The 15,502-nt window shown below is 41.0% G+C and overlaps 1 protein-coding gene across 3 annotated transcripts in view; it reads right to left on the bottom strand.

Annotated features, from left to right (window-relative positions):
- Nucleotides 1-15,473, bottom strand: part of Cbfb (core-binding factor subunit beta) — a 47,302-nt gene extending 31,829 nt beyond the window's left edge. For 2 of the 3 annotated variants that reach the window (XM_031341132.1, XM_031341131.1), the window contains exons 1-3: nt 15,085-15,473; nt 14,757-14,843; nt 6,582-6,698 (exon numbers count right to left, since the gene is read on the bottom strand). In XM_031341132.1, the coding sequence (XP_031196992.1) occupies nt 6,582-6,698; nt 14,757-14,843; nt 15,085-15,162 (282 nt within the window). In that variant the 5' untranslated portion in view covers nt 15,163-15,473. Of the gene's footprint in view, nt 1-6,581; nt 6,699-14,538; nt 14,620-14,756; nt 14,844-15,084 lie in introns of those variants that run through there. The other variant, XM_031341133.1, reaches the window with a different exon arrangement.
- Nucleotides 15,474-15,502: the final 29 nt, after the last annotated feature.

Genomic DNA, 15,502 nt, shown 5'->3' with positions numbered 1-15,502 from the left:
CCTACTCAAAATGAATTTTTTTATCCATTAGATCAAATTCTGTTAAAAATTGGTTTTCTGTTTTATCTTCTTATGAGTTAAGGCTAAGCATGGTCAAGCCTATAATCCCAGCACTTGACAGGCTAAGGTAAAAGGATCAGAAATACCTTATGACAAGCATGGTGCCTTTAGTCCTGGCACTTGGGAGGCAGAGGCAGGCAGATTTCTCTAAGCTGGAAGCCAGCTTGATCTACATAGTGAGACCCTGTCTCAAAAAAAGGTAGGACCATACTAAGCCCTAAAATTATTTTTTTAGAGAAGAGTTTCTCTCTTCCTCAGTCCAGTCCAGTCCAGGAATAGAATAGTCAATTTCCTTGGAGGTGGGGATGAATGAACAGCAAAACAATAAAGTTCATTTTTTGAAATCAGTTTTCACACTTGTAAGACTAACTGGACCATACAATTACTATATATAGTCATTAAATCAAAATCCCAATGTTTTATAAAACACAGATTACATGAAGGGGGGGAACCCACTGTGACCACTCAGGACTATTAATTATGGTCAACCAAAATCATTTGCATTCATCTGAAATAAGATATAATTGGAAATAGGACCTAAGAGGAAAGAGCAAAGCAATTAAGCTGAGTCCATAAAATTTCAATTTAGGAATGATTTAAGTTCTGATAAGCTGCCTTTTCCTAGCTGTCATCTGACAGCTAAGTTACAAGGAAGCAGTTTAAAGAATTAAAAAGACATCTTGGTGGGCTGGAGAGATGGCTCAGTGGTTAAGACCACTGACTGCTCTTCCAAAGGTCCTGAGTTCAAATCCCAGCAACCATATGGTGGCTTACAACCATCTGTAATGAGATCTGATGCCCTCTTCTGTTGTTTCTGAAGACAGCTACAATGTACTCACATATAACAAACAAACAAACAAACAAACCATCCATCCATCCTTGCACATGTCTATAATTCATATACTTGGGAGGTAGAAGCAAAAAAAAAAATTGACAGTTCGAAGCCAGCCTGTGCTACAGAAGACTAGTCTCAAACAATTCAAATTTCAAAATGTATTTTCCATATAGTCTGATAACTTCACTTAATCCTTACATGAGGAATATTCTGCTTACCACAAACGGGTAAGTTGTGATCAGCTTTGACTCTATGCTGTATTTTAAACCTTTCCTGAAAGACTCTAAGAGCTGAGGTAAGGACTGGGAACATAGTCAGTGGCAGAGTTCTGAGTAACCCATTCCAAGGCCCTGGGTTCCATGGGCAAACAAAAACAACATGCCAAATACAGACAATTCAACTAGACAACTGTTTCAAATGGGGTTCAAGAGATGGCTCAGTAGTTAAGAGAACTGGCTATTCTTCCAGAGGACCAGGTTTTATCCCCAGCACCCATATGACAGACAGTTTATAATCCTCTACACTCTAGTCCCTGGGAATCCAATGTCCCCTTCTGGTCTCTTCCATGGGCACCAGGTACAAGAGACTTACAAACAGGCAAAACACCCATATACTTTTCTTTTAAGTTTCAAGGCCAGCCTGGTTCATATAATGAGTTCCAAGCAGCCAGAACTATATACTTAGACCCTGTCCTCCCAAAAAAGTTTCAAGTTTGTCACAATAATATATAATACTATGTTCTAAGTTGATCTCACACAAGTACCTATTTATAGGTAACAGTCACTAACAGACCTTCCTTATTAAAGACCTTCCTTATTAAAATTAAAAATTTTTTTATGAGATAAATGAAAACAAAAGCTCCTAAGTTTGAGGGGAAAACTGAGTGATGGTGGTGGTGGTGGTTTGAACCTAGGGCTCCCAGTGCTAGACAAGAGCTTTACAACTGATCTACATTTCCAGCCCTCTTTTTGTCTTTTATTTTGAGACAGTCTCCTTAAGTTGCCCAGGCTATCCTTGAACGCACTCTACAGGTCAGGAAGGCCTTGAACTTTTGATCCTCCTACTTGGCTTCCTGAGAAGCTGGGATTATAGACCTTTGCCAATTGGCATAGGTAAAAATACCCTTGCTCTCACAGAAGCCAAGAATGAATAAAAGGGGCTATTTTCTGAAGCCATTTCCTTAAATCACAAAACTACCCTTTTAAATAAAATAATTATTTGTTTTTTTTTTTTCTTTTTAACATTGTAAGCTGTTCTGAATTCACTAAATTTAAGAATTATTATTGTGGCTGGGCTCCAACATGGCCAATGATCCCATCATCCTGTTATTCATACCCAAGTGTAATAATCCCCTTGTCTGTTGAATGTGGCTTAGACTTAGTGACTAGCTGCTAATAAACCAAATGAGACACAAATGACTGGAGAAGTGGTCATAAAAAGCATGGTGACTTCATTTATTTTCTCTGTATAGAGAAACACACATGTCTAGAAATAGAAGTCATATGAGCTTAGTTAGAAGTATATCCTTTGGTTCTAGACAAGTCTTCAGAGACTGTCCAGCCCTATCTAACAGTTTGACTGTAACCCCAAGAGAGACTCTGACCTGGAACCACACAGCTACAATGATCCCAGATTTATGTAAAAGAGCATGAGAAAATTTCTTGTCATGGCTGAAACATTATCTTAACCATAAAGGCATTCATACGTACACAAACATTTGTTAAAGTGAAAATTATGCCATTAATCTGGGAGCATTTTATTATATTTAACCTACATTTCAATAATGTTGACCCTTTTCACTGAACTCTTGAGATAAACAGATGAAGGGTCACTTTAAAAAGCAGTATGCTATGCTCTGGGAGTTCAGAGTAGGCAGTAAGGAAACAGAAGCTATAAAAACAAGCAATCATCACAAATCCCCATGTCCTAAATTGAGCAAACTTGTTCCTTACTCCATCCATACAGCCTTTCCCATCTCAGATGATGACACCCCATATTTCCAGTTGTTCTAGCCAAAGAGGTGGAGCTGTTCTCAGCACTCTCTTTCCCACCCACTGTATCCCATCCATAAACAAATCCAGATGGTTTTATTTCAGAACACACTCACCTCTCACTACACCTCTACTGCCTTGCCAAGATTACTTCAATAGCCAAACTGGTTTCCCTACTTCACTTTGGCCCTCACAGTCTATTATCAACCTAGAACGCTGACTGAGCCTGTCAAAACCTAACACAAACCATATCACTCATCTGCGGAGAACCCTGAAACCACTCTCCATTTCATTCAGAATAAGAGTCCATGTCGAGCCTGGTATAAGGGCTCACACACTTTACCCAGGATACTGGAGGTTGAGGGAAGAGTATCAGAACTTCAAGACCAGACTCAACTATATAGCAAAGCCAAGATCAGTCTGACCTATTTGAGACCTTGTCTTTAAAAATTAAAACAAATAAACCAGGAGAAATTAAAAAAAAACAGTAAACAAACAAACAAAATAAAACTAACAAAAAACAGCACCTTTGGGCAGATGAGACAGCTCAGTGGGCAAAAACACTTGCTGTCAAGCTTGGTAACCCAAAATCAAACCCCAGGACTGACACACAGAACAGATTCCTACAAGGTGTCCTCTGACCTCCTAAACAGTGTCATCCAGTCCCTAGTGATGCATACCTTTAATCCCAGCACTTGGGAGGCAGACGCAGGCAGATCTCTGAGTTCAAGGGCAGCCTGGTCTACACAGAGAAACCCTGTCTTGAAAAACAAACAGCTCCTTGTTTTATTTCCCTTATCTCATCTACTACTCCCATCCTAGCCATGTTAGCCTATTTGCTGTTTATATAATATATAGTGCATGCTCCTACACTGGGTCCTTTAAAGGACCTTTTTCCTCATCTAGAATATTTCCCCCCCAGATGGCTACACAGTACATGATTTCCTAATCTTCTCTAGGGTTTGTCCAAATAACAGCGTCTCTCCCAATACCACCTGTTTAAAATTGCAAATATTCCTGGTCACTTATCAGTCAAGAGAAATAGATGTTTGGGAGGTAACTCGGGATTTACACACCTGTAATACCAGCATTTGGGTGGTATAGGCAGGAGGATCAGGAGTTCAAACAAGGTGGAAAAAATATGAGATGATACTCATTTGGTACCTGATTAAAAAGACTTAACAATGACAAATAATTAGCATTTCGGAAAAGTTCTAATTGTTTTTTGGTAGTTAATCCAAAGCCCATGGAGACAGTCTAATGATAATAAAAACAAAGCATAAAAAGGGAGAAAGAAAATATTTGATTCCATAATCTGAATGCCACGGATGAGAAAACCCAGTCTTCTTTAGTCAACTGGAGTACTTTATCTTACCAGCACACAGCAATATGTTAGGAGGGAGTTTGTTTGTTTTCTGCATCTTTTGTTGGCAAAACTATATATGAATGATCTGTCACCTATACACAAACACAATTTATCATATGAAAGACCCGGATTTTGGCTAGTATTACCACATTCTTGGGATATAGCTCCACCCATTTGTTTATGTGCAGTATTAAGCTCTCTACAACTACAACTACAACTACAACTACAACTACAGAGGTGAATAGCTGCAACAAGAAAGCAAGACTGCGAAAATGAAAATACTCACCATCTGTCTCTCTTCTAAAAACAAACTTCTAAAACCAGTATTAAGAAGACATAAATTTCCTGATATTGTACATCATTTTATTATTGGCTACTAAAATTGAAAGATTATGAATACTAATTTTCATTTTCCAATTAAACTTGTTTACAAAAAAGTAAAATATGTAACTATTACTCATTCTTAGAACAAATCCTGCAGTCTTTTCCCTTTTAATCTGAAAGAAGATTAGCTGGTTACCTATAAAAGATAAAATACAATATCACAGAACTAAACAAGCAAAATCCTTCACTATACTTAAGACAGATAACTCTTTTAATTAGTATATATATGTTGCTATTTCTTTTTGGTTGTTTTTTTTTGTTTGTTTTTTTAAAGAATTATTTTATTATTTGTGTGTAGTAGGGATACAGATGTGTCTGAACTCCACAGAACAACTTTTTTGGGTCCCAGATCTTGTATTTCTGTTTTTAGGCAGGGTCTCTCCTGTTGTTTCTGCTCCTGAGGTACCTGCTCCACTGGCTCTGGTAGACCCTCTGGGCTCCACCTCCCACCTTGTGGTAGGAATGCCGCCGCCATGGTAGGAATGCTGCCACCGTGGTAACAGCTACAGCTCTGGGCTTTTCCTGAGGACTCTGAGGATCCAACTCAGGTCAAGGTTGCCAGGCACACAGATTCTTCCTTACCTGCTGAGCCACCTCACCAACAGTGTTTTGTTTTGAGATAGGGTCTCACTGTAGCCCAGGATGACTTGGAACTCACTAAGTCAAGGAGCTGTCCCCAAACTAAACATGCAAAATCTGCCATTCCACAGGCAAATAACTCAAAAGTTTGTGCTACTCATGACACTTAAAAATAATTTAGCATGTTGCTAGACACAGGAATGGTAACATACTACAAGCAGGGTGTGGTGGCACACACCTGTAACCCTATCAGTACAAGGTGGAGTCAGGAGGAAAAAGAATTCTAGGTTGGCCACAGCTACAAGAGACCACGTCTCAAACCAAAAACACCCAGAAAACAAATAAAAACATGAAACGCCAACCAAAAACAAACAAAACCATTCTACAGAGAAAACAGAAATACTGAGAATACAGAAGTTCTTCAAATTTTTTCCATGAAATCAACCCCTGAACTTACTTTCTTTCTTTTTTTTTCTTCCTTTTTTTTTTTTTTGTTTGTTTTGTTTTTTGAGACAGGGTTTCTCTGTGTAGCCCTAGCTGTCCTGGAACTCACTCTGTAGACCAGGCTGGCCTCGAACTCAGAAATCCGCCTGCCTCTGCCATCCAAGTGCTGGGATTAAAGGCATGCGCCACCACCGAGTGGCAACCCTTGAACTTTCTAAAAAATATTTTTTTTATTCTTTAAAGTTTCATAGATTTATATAATATATACTCATGATATCTCCCTGACTCCTTGATCAAAGATCAACCAATCTAAAGTACTATTAAATTTTTATCTAGTAATATACAGATTTTTAATAGCTATCAGTAACATAAATTCAACTTCCAACATAAAAATTATAAGGCACATTTATTTTAATTTCCAGAAACTTTTCTTAAAATAAAAAGAAATATTATTTTCAAGAGATTTCTTATTTTTCTAAAAATCAAATTTGCTACATTAGCAAGATAGCTATAATTTGTTTCTAAATGTGGAAACTTAAAAAAAAAGTTATGTTCAGTCCCATCATCCTCCCAATCGTCAAATTTCACAAGCCTATGGTAACGTTTTAGTAGACACAAAAAATTTCCTGCTAACTTTCAAAGAAATTAAAAATTTGATTATTAAATGTAGGATATTACCTTTCTATAAGAACTTCCCATGGTAACTATTAAATATATGAAATTAGGAATCAAATATTGTAAATTATGCTGTAAATGTTGAGCTTATAATTCACTTCCATCACTTTATATTCCTTTAACATGAAAACAAATGGGATCATACATCTGGGTGGTCAGACTAGTAATCTCCTCATTAAAGCATAAGTACTCAGACAATTAAAAAAACAATCAACAATATTTGAAATTGCAAAAAGCTGTTTCCTACCTTGCCTGCTTCTCTTTCTAAGTCGACATATTCCCGGCTAGGTGTTTGTCGCTGTTCTCCCTGCCAGCTGGCCGGAAAAAACTGGAGAGACAGATTGGTTCCTGTAGCCACAAAAGCCTTTTAGAAAAATCAATACAAACAGGATCAGAGGCAGGACATTACATAAATTATGCAGGCAGTCATTTATTTTTACATCAGTTTATGTCTTAAGCCAGGCAGCACCAAGAATACTTAAAAGTAAAAAACATGCACTCATCATTTTTCTTAAGTATTAAGTTACAAACATCTGATTCCACTTTAAGGACATTTGCCATTGGCTGCTTAAATATAAAATCAGACATGGAATCAATACTTTATTTCAGGTCATTTTTTTGCTGACGTTAGGAACTCAAATTGCTTGTGTCTAACCAGAACCTCTATCCTTGCATTTAAACTTTATTTTCAAACGTGAAAATTACTCACGGTTTTGAATTTAAAGCATAATAAAGTTGTATATACGAGATTACTTTTTTCTTGAGTCTTTGACTCAAGGGAAATGTAACCATGTGTGCCATGTTTAAAAAAAAAAAAACAAAAACAGCGCAGTATTTAAAAACATTTTTAAGCATAAGCTCCAAAGCCCACGATAAAAATGTACTAGGAGGCCAGGTGTGATATCTGACTCTAGTAGCACTCTGGAGACAGAGGCAGGTGGATTGCTATAAATTTGAGACCGGCCTGGTTTATATATTAAGTTCTGGGACAGCTAGGGCTACAAAATGAAAGCCTGTCTGAAAAAAAAGTTAGAAGGCATAGCTCAATACACAGAACAATCTAAAACCATCTCTAAAAGTGTCAAGGGTCATATTATATAGTCTCTGAGCAACTTAGCTCTTACTTCCCCACATATAAACAAACAAAAAACAGAAACACCTTTATTCCTCGTTCCAAGAGAGATTTACAAAGAAATAAGTAAAAGCTGTATTTCAAACAAACAAACAAACAAACATTTTCAGCTTTGTATAGTGGTACATGCCTTTAATCCCAGCACTTGGGAGGCAGAAGCTGGTAGATTTCTCTGAGTTGAGGCCAACCCGGTGAGTTCCAGGACAGCTAGAGCTAAACTACACTGTGAGACCATCTTGAAAAAAAAAAAAGAAAAGAAAAGAAAGGAAAAAAACAAACAAACAATACTTTTCAGGGGCTAGAGAGATGGCTCAGCTCTTAAGAACGCTGTCTACCCTTCCAGAGGACCTAAGTTCAATTTTAAACATTCTTATGGAGGTTCACAATCATTTAAAACTCCAGTTGGGGGGGGGGAAGGGTTTCTGGCCTCTGTGGGCACAAGGTTCATTATAAAATGCACATATATGAACGCAAAATACAGGCTAGGCAGTGGTGGCGTATGCTTTTAATCCCAGCATTTGGGAGGCAGAGGCAGGCGGGTTTCTGAGTTTCAGGCCAGCCTGGTCTACAGAGTGAGTTCTAGGACAGCCAGAGCTATACAGTGAAACCCTGTCTCCAAACAAAACAAAACAACTCCCTATATACATAAAAAAAAAGTTTTAAAAGTCATCTAGGTATGAACTTCTCTTTGCTGGAAACAGTTTTATTTTGCTAATTAAACTTCGAAGCATCAGCTCTTTTGAAACATAATCTTCATTTGAAAGCAAGGGGCTTACAATCAGGAGATTTGCTCAAAGTTAGTAGATGATATATTTATCCATTAGTTCCCTCCACCCCCAGGAATAGCAACCTCAGAGATGGGGGTTGGGGTGGGGGAGGGGGCGGCTCACTATGCAACCCAAATTGGCCTTGAATTAATCCTTTTTCCTCTACATCTCCTTTTTATTACTGGTACTGTAGGTATATTTCATCAGCCTAACTGCTCAATCTCTCAACTGGGTAAGTTTTACTCATTAAAAGCCTCTCCAGTACAAGTTCAAACGAAAAGCATTCATAAATTCAAGCTCATCCTTGGCTACATCTTAAGTTTAAAACCAGCCTGGGCTACATGAAATTCTGTCTAATCCCATCCTCCCCCCCCCAAATGAAGACCATTATTGTAGAAGGAAATCTGCCTGGGCTATATGATTTAAGGCATACCTCAGTATATTTATTTATTTATTTATTTATTTATTTATTTACTTATTTATTTCTGACTTCTTTTTTGTTTTTGTTTTTGAGACAGGGTTTTTCTGTGTAGCCCTGGCTGTCCTGGAACTCACTCTGTAGACCAGTCCTCAATCTCAGAAATCCGCCTGCCTCTGCCTCCCAAGTGCTGGGATTAAAAGGTGTGCGCCATCACTGCTTGGCTTGTATCTTTATTTATTAAGCTTAGAAAAGTACCAGTCAGCACTAAATGTGTGCTGAATAATATAAGGGAAATAACCCCCCCCCCCAAGAGTGCCCTTAACTCAGTATAAAGGCAGGCTGTTCAATTTCAAGGCAGTCCGCCTGTCTCAAGGAGGACTGTACCCAAGTCCTGTGATTAGAAGCATGAGCTGTCTGTCATGCTAACTAAGCTTTGTCTCTGGAGACCCTATCTGGCTGTTTTGCCCAGGCTTTCTTCAAATTCCAGGGCCTACATAACCCTTCTCACTCAGTTTCTCCAGTACTGAGACTATGAGCTACAGGCACAAAGCCTATGTGCACAACCAAAGAGAGATTACTGACAGCTAAGTTCCTTAGCCTTAGATATAGACGTTTTGAGAGCAGAGAGTTGGCAGGTTAAATCCAGCCTGTGAGACATGCTTAATGATAGCTGCTAAGAGGCAAATTCCTCAACTCTAGTACTCCAAATCAGCTCTGCACCAAGACACTACAGAACCTATTACCTCACGTCCTGTCTGAATGACAACCTCAGACTGTTCCTAAGGTAGGTGTCACTCACACCAGCAACTACAGCACCCAAGGACAACCAGAAGTTCCAAGGTTAGCCTGTGCTACATAAGATCTTATCTAGAAACAAAAAAAAGGGGCCTGGGAGATGGTTCAGTGAATAAAGGTGCCACACAACTGACTTTTACCTTCAGTATCCACATGGTGGAAAGAAAACTGATTCCAAGTAAAGTGTCCTCCATTTCCACAAGTACAGTATTCACGTGAGAGCCCACATGCATGTGTGCCTGCCTCTTGTACATGTGTACAATAAATTTAATATTAAAAAAAAGAAAGTTTCTGTTTCCCTAACTTCATGCCTACTATCTAAAGATTCCTCTCATGAGGAAGAGAAGCGGCAAAAACTGATATGCAAGTATGACAACCCCATCTTTTTCTTCTTTCCTTCCTTTTTTTTTTTTTGGAGACAGAGTCTCACAATGTAGGCCTGGGCAGCCTGAAACTCACCAGAGACCAGGCTGACTTGAAATTCATATTGATCTGCCTGTCTTCTGAGATCTAGTATCTAAGAGGTTGGCCATCTTGCCCAGCAAAATACCAGACAACTCATCTGGTGTTTTATCCCATTAAAAGATAAGATATTTTTAAAGGAATAACTACACATATAAAAGAGTTGGGAAAACTCTGAAAACAGTAAAACAGCACTTTGTTTTTGAACCCCCACACTTACCATTCAAATTTCAGAATTAAAAGTATGTATTAGTGTGAAAATGAAAAAGTCAAAAAAAAATTGTAGTATATATTAAAGACAGGAGGATTAGGAGTTTGAGGCCAGCCTGTTACGAAGTGATAACCTGTCTCAACACACACACACACACGCTTTCTTTTCTCATAGTAGAATTTTAACTGACAAGTCATTTTCCTCATAATTATTTCTTGTTATTAGTATTAAAGACATTTGTAACATGTTTACTCTAAGAATTGATGACCAGACACAATGGCACATGGCTTCAATCCCAGCACTCAGGAGGCAGAGGCAGGTGATCTCTGAGGTCAAGGACCTGCCTGGTTTACAAAGAGAGTTCCAGGACAGCCAGTTCAAAAGATATAAATTTCAGACATTAAATTATATAACCTCTAAATTTAAAAACTCAGATTATCAAGAATCTTTGATGCAAAAGGAAAAAAAACCTTATGATTTGTACTCAGAAGATATTCTGAATATGGTCTCTACTTCTGAGAGCTAAGAGTCCTCTGCAAGTTTTCTTTAGAGAAGGGCTAAGCATGACCTCAACTACTGGCTACAGCAGCCCAAGGCGAGAGGATCCCATATTTAATGTGAGGAAAAGGGATCAATTCAAGCCATCCTCAGGCACATGCTCAATTTGAGGCCAGCCTGGGTTACTTGAGAACTTGCCTACTTTCCCTGCTTCTAAATCCATCAAAAAATAAATGAAATAAATATAGGTAACAAAACCCTAACTAATCAGAAGGTACAAAGAGCTGCATGGTAGTGATCCACTGGAAGGCAAAGGCAGGAAGATCTCTGTGACTTTGAGGCCAGCCTGGTCTAGGAGCCAATTCCAGGATAGCTAGGACTACAAAGAAACCCTGCCTCGATGGGAATAGATCACAAGTTCAAATCAACTTAGCAAAGTTTAAAATACAATTTCCTTTTCAAAAGGGTCAGGGATACAGCCCAGTTACACAATATTGCCTAGCATGTTCCAGATGGCAGGGTTCAATTCTTAGTACTGGGGTGCTCGAGAGAACAGGCAACAGCTAATTAAAAGGTGAAAACCAAAGCAAAGAGAAGGAAATGTGAAATTTCTTCCCATGTATAAATAGTTAAATTACCCAGCAAAGGGCCAATGATTAAAGTAAAGCCAACCCTGACAACATAAACCCAAACCCCGGGACCCACATGGTCAAAGAAAGAACCAATTTCTTAAGTTGTCCTCTGATCTCCACCCATTTACCATGGCATACATTCTGCCCCCTCCACTAAACCAAAAAAAAAAAAAAAAAAAAAAAGTTTAAAAAGAATTAAAAACTAAAATGCTTGTTGTGGATACATCTATAAAACACTCCTGCACCTAAGGCTTGGGGAACACTGAGGAGGAGAATGATTCTGAGAACCAGAGGGTCGGGGTTATGCTATGAGATTGTGTTTCCTAGTAACATCAGAAGCTATACTCATAAAGTGTCACCAACATGACTGTCCAACCGGAATCGAACAAGGATGACATTGGATATGCCAAAGTGGCTGGGGACAAACCCACGAGGACTCAATCCTACATAAAGAACCAAGGGAAGCTGGCAGTGGCAGGGGTGGTCTAGCTAGGGAACTGAGTCTAGGGGACTCAGGTCTAGTGTACTGAGTCCTATGCCAGATGGCAAGGCTTGAAAACATACACAAAACCAACAGTATATGGACTGAACAGCTTACATTTAGAAATATGTGTATATGTATCAGAACACAATGAAAAAAAAAGACTGAATTTGAAGGAGAGTAGAGGGCACATGGGAAAGCTTGGAGGAAAGAAAGGAGAGAGAAAAATGTAATAATACTATCTCAAAAAAAGACTCAAAAGAGTATGGAATGAAAACATGTTCTTTTTACGTTAAAAAATAAATTACTCAACAAAATAAGACCTGTAACCAGGCATGGAGGCACACACCTGTAATCTCAGCATACAGGAGGCTGAGAAGGACTGCTGTGCAGACAAGGCTAGCCCGAGTTATAAAGTCGTGTTTTCGAGAAATAAAAAGTAAACTGAAGAGACTATTTCCCAAGCCAATTAGGGAAAAGAAAAATAAGGAAAAGGGGGACAATACTTGGTGAGATGGCTCAATGGGTGAGATGCTTGCTGCAAAGACAGACAACTTCAATCCTTGGAATCCATATGGTAGGAGAAAACTGCTGTCCGACCACCAGGTGCACCCTGGCATACATGTGAACATGTGTGGACATTCAAATAATAAACAGATAAAATGTAAAAAATAAAATAAAAAAAATAGAGGGCTGGAGAGATGGCTCAGAGGTCAAGAGCACTGAGACTGCTCTTCCAGAGGTCCCGAGTTCAAATCCCAGCAACCATACGGTAGCTCACAACCATCTGTAATGGAATTTGAAGCCCTCTTCTGGTGTGTCTAAAGACAGCTACGGTGTACTCATTATATATATATGAAATAAATAAAATCTTTAAAAAATAAAAAATATAATATCATAAATGCAAATCTTACAGAATTTAATCCCCTGTTCCCTTTTTCCGCCCCACCCCCATCCCCTCTCTCTCCAGGGTATGTTTTGTAGTTCTAGATATTCTGGATCTCACTATGCAGACCAGCTGGCCTCAGATGCATAAGCAATCAGTCTGCCTCTGGGTCCTGAGAGCTGGGATTAAAGGCATTTTGCCACTACGCCCAGCTCAATCTTTCTTAACATAAAAATTTTTAGAAAAATAAACAAAGCTTACTAAAATTTTTTAAGGAGCTGGGCATGCTTCTCAGTTGTACCACACATGGCAAACACCTATAATCCTAGGACTTGGGAGGTCCCATCAGGAGGACTGTAAATTCATCCAAGGTTGGATATTGCCAACCTGGATTATCTATAACCTTTTCTCAAAGAAAAACAGAAAATTACATTTTGTAGGATCGAATATTTAGAAGAGAGCCTCGAATGTCTAATTCATTCTAAAATGAAATGTATGACAAATATAGCAAGCTGTAACACGGCTGTGTCAGAACAACATTAAAATACAGCTGTTCAGACACACCAAGCATCACATGCCCAGTCTGTAATTGCATGCACCAAACTCTGATAAGGACAAATAAACAAATCCTACTGGCTATGTGCTGTTGCATTTAAGAAAGAAAATCAACTCAGCTTTAGCATACAGCAAGCTATTTAATTTTTATCTTATCTTCTACACTTAACATTTGTCACATCCAGGAAACCCTTTACGACCATACCACCCACCTTTTGCTACTGAAATGCGGGCCAAGGAAGCCATAATCGCTGAAGGATGTTCTTCTACTGCTCAGGGTCAAAACTAAAAAGCATTTCTTACGATTTTTTGAATTGTGTAACTGTCACAATTCCTCAAGAAACCAGGTATGGCTGAAAGTGGTAGGCTCTTTTATGAAACACCTTTATGATCAAATATTCTATAGCTCTTGCCATATTTAGTGTAACCTCAATAGCAATTCAATTGCAACAGCCTTCATTTTAAGTATTAAATCATCTTTAAAACTAAATCTGGTTTCAGTGACAAAAAGTTGAGTTCACTGTTCTATGAACTACATCTCAATTTAAAAAAAAAAAAAGACTTGGGGGATGGAATGCATTCACCAATAGCCTTATAATGTTAACCAGTATTCAAATGGTACCTTTACTTCAAGTTTGGGCTAAGGCAATGAGCCTGTCATGTGAGCAAATATTAGGATTTCATTACACAGTGCTTCAGTTAAAAACACACACACACACACACACACACACACACACACTCACACAACCAAAAAAAAAAATCTCTCCTACAGTTTCTTCCCTTTGTTGCGTCCTAACCAACACCTCTAAGGAGGATAACGAAGAGGCAAGAGAGGAACTAGATCACTTCGATATTTTTCAACCCAGGACTTGACGTGAACGTAGCAGTCTTCAAAATACAAAATAGGAACCTCTGATCAACTACGGGATTTGTTTGTATATCATCAGGCGTTTCTTTAGCAACTCCAACACTAAGCCATGTTTAGGTTAGAAAAAGGAAAGTAAAAGATTTCTTTCGGATTCGTAACATTTTAAGAAAAGAAAATGGTTCATATATTGGGGCTCCCCCCCTTTTTTCCCCTTCCCTCTGCTATTACGACGACAGATAAGTTGAGTAGATTGACTCGGCTGTATCAGGAGATAGCTTCTCATATGGATTTACCAATCTCGCTTCGCAGAAACAAGTCAATCGCTGTTCGCCCCCCTACCGCACCCCCTCCATGATTCTTTTCACGAAGGACTGTATCCTTCCTACAAGCACCCCTCCTATCCCCGACGGAGGTCACAGCCTAGACGATAACCTCTGCCTGGCTCGGGTTTGAGCGAGCCGAGCCGGCGTCGGGCAACGCAAACCATCACACGAACCCATCGCAGCGGGCCAGGGAGACCGCCGAGTTCGCTCGAGGGCCGCTCGGCCAGCATCTATCTGCCTCTTGCCTTTCGAATCCGGACTAGGAAGTGAGCTTGCGCCCGCTCAGTTCCGGGAGCCGTCCGGAACACGCCCCGGGGCCGCGCGCAACAAGTGACTGGCGCGCGCCTGGGTCCCCGCGGCCTCCCCCGCGCCCCGGGGCCCGGCGACTTACGATCTCCGAGCGGCCGTCACGGCAGGCGTTCTGGAAGCGAGTCTGGCGCTCCTCGTGGGGCCGGTCCCTGAAGCCCGTGTACTTAATCTGCAAGGCAGAGACGGCCCCCAAATCAGGAGTCAAATCCGCGGCGGCGCCCGCTGGCCCGCCCGCTCCCCGCGGCTCCGATAAGCGCAAGCAGAGCCTGCGGGCGGACTGCTGCCCGGGACGAGATTACCCTCGGCCGGCGCGCCGCCTCGGGCTCCACGGGAACCGAGCCGCCCAAACTTTTCTCCTCCCGGGCCCAGTCGGGGCGCGCCGAGGCCTCGGCGCCTCGCGACCGCCTCACCTCACACTCGCGGCTCAGCTTCCTGAAGAACTCCTCGTTCTCGAACTTGCTCCGCTGGTCCGGTACGACGCGCGGCATCTTCCCGCCCTCAGGCCGCGCTCCAGGCTAGCGCGGGCACCCGCTGGCGGGCTCTCGTGCAGCCCGGCTGACCGCCCACCCGCGGCGTCCGGACTCCCGCTGCTCTTTGTTTCAGGAGCCCGCCCGCGTGGGCTCCCGCTCCAGGGAAGTCTCGAGGTGCGGCCGTCCGCTTGGAGCCCAACCCACGCTCCCGCCGCCCGCCTCAGCCGTTGCCGGCCGCCCGCGCAGACACAGCTCTAAGCCTCCCCCGGCTGCGGCCGCCACTTCCTCTCGCCGCCCTCCTCGCTCGCTCGCTCCCTCGCCCGCCTTCCCACCCCCCGCCCCGCGCCGCGCCGCGCCG

Source organism: Mastomys coucha, unplaced genomic scaffold, assembly GCF_008632895.1.
Source record: "Mastomys coucha isolate ucsf_1 unplaced genomic scaffold, UCSF_Mcou_1 pScaffold22, whole genome shotgun sequence".
NCBI lineage: Eukaryota > Metazoa > Chordata > Mammalia > Rodentia > Muridae > Mastomys > Mastomys coucha.
The sequence above is the reverse complement of the archived record's forward strand: the minus strand, read 5'-3'. Positions and strand labels throughout refer to the sequence as shown.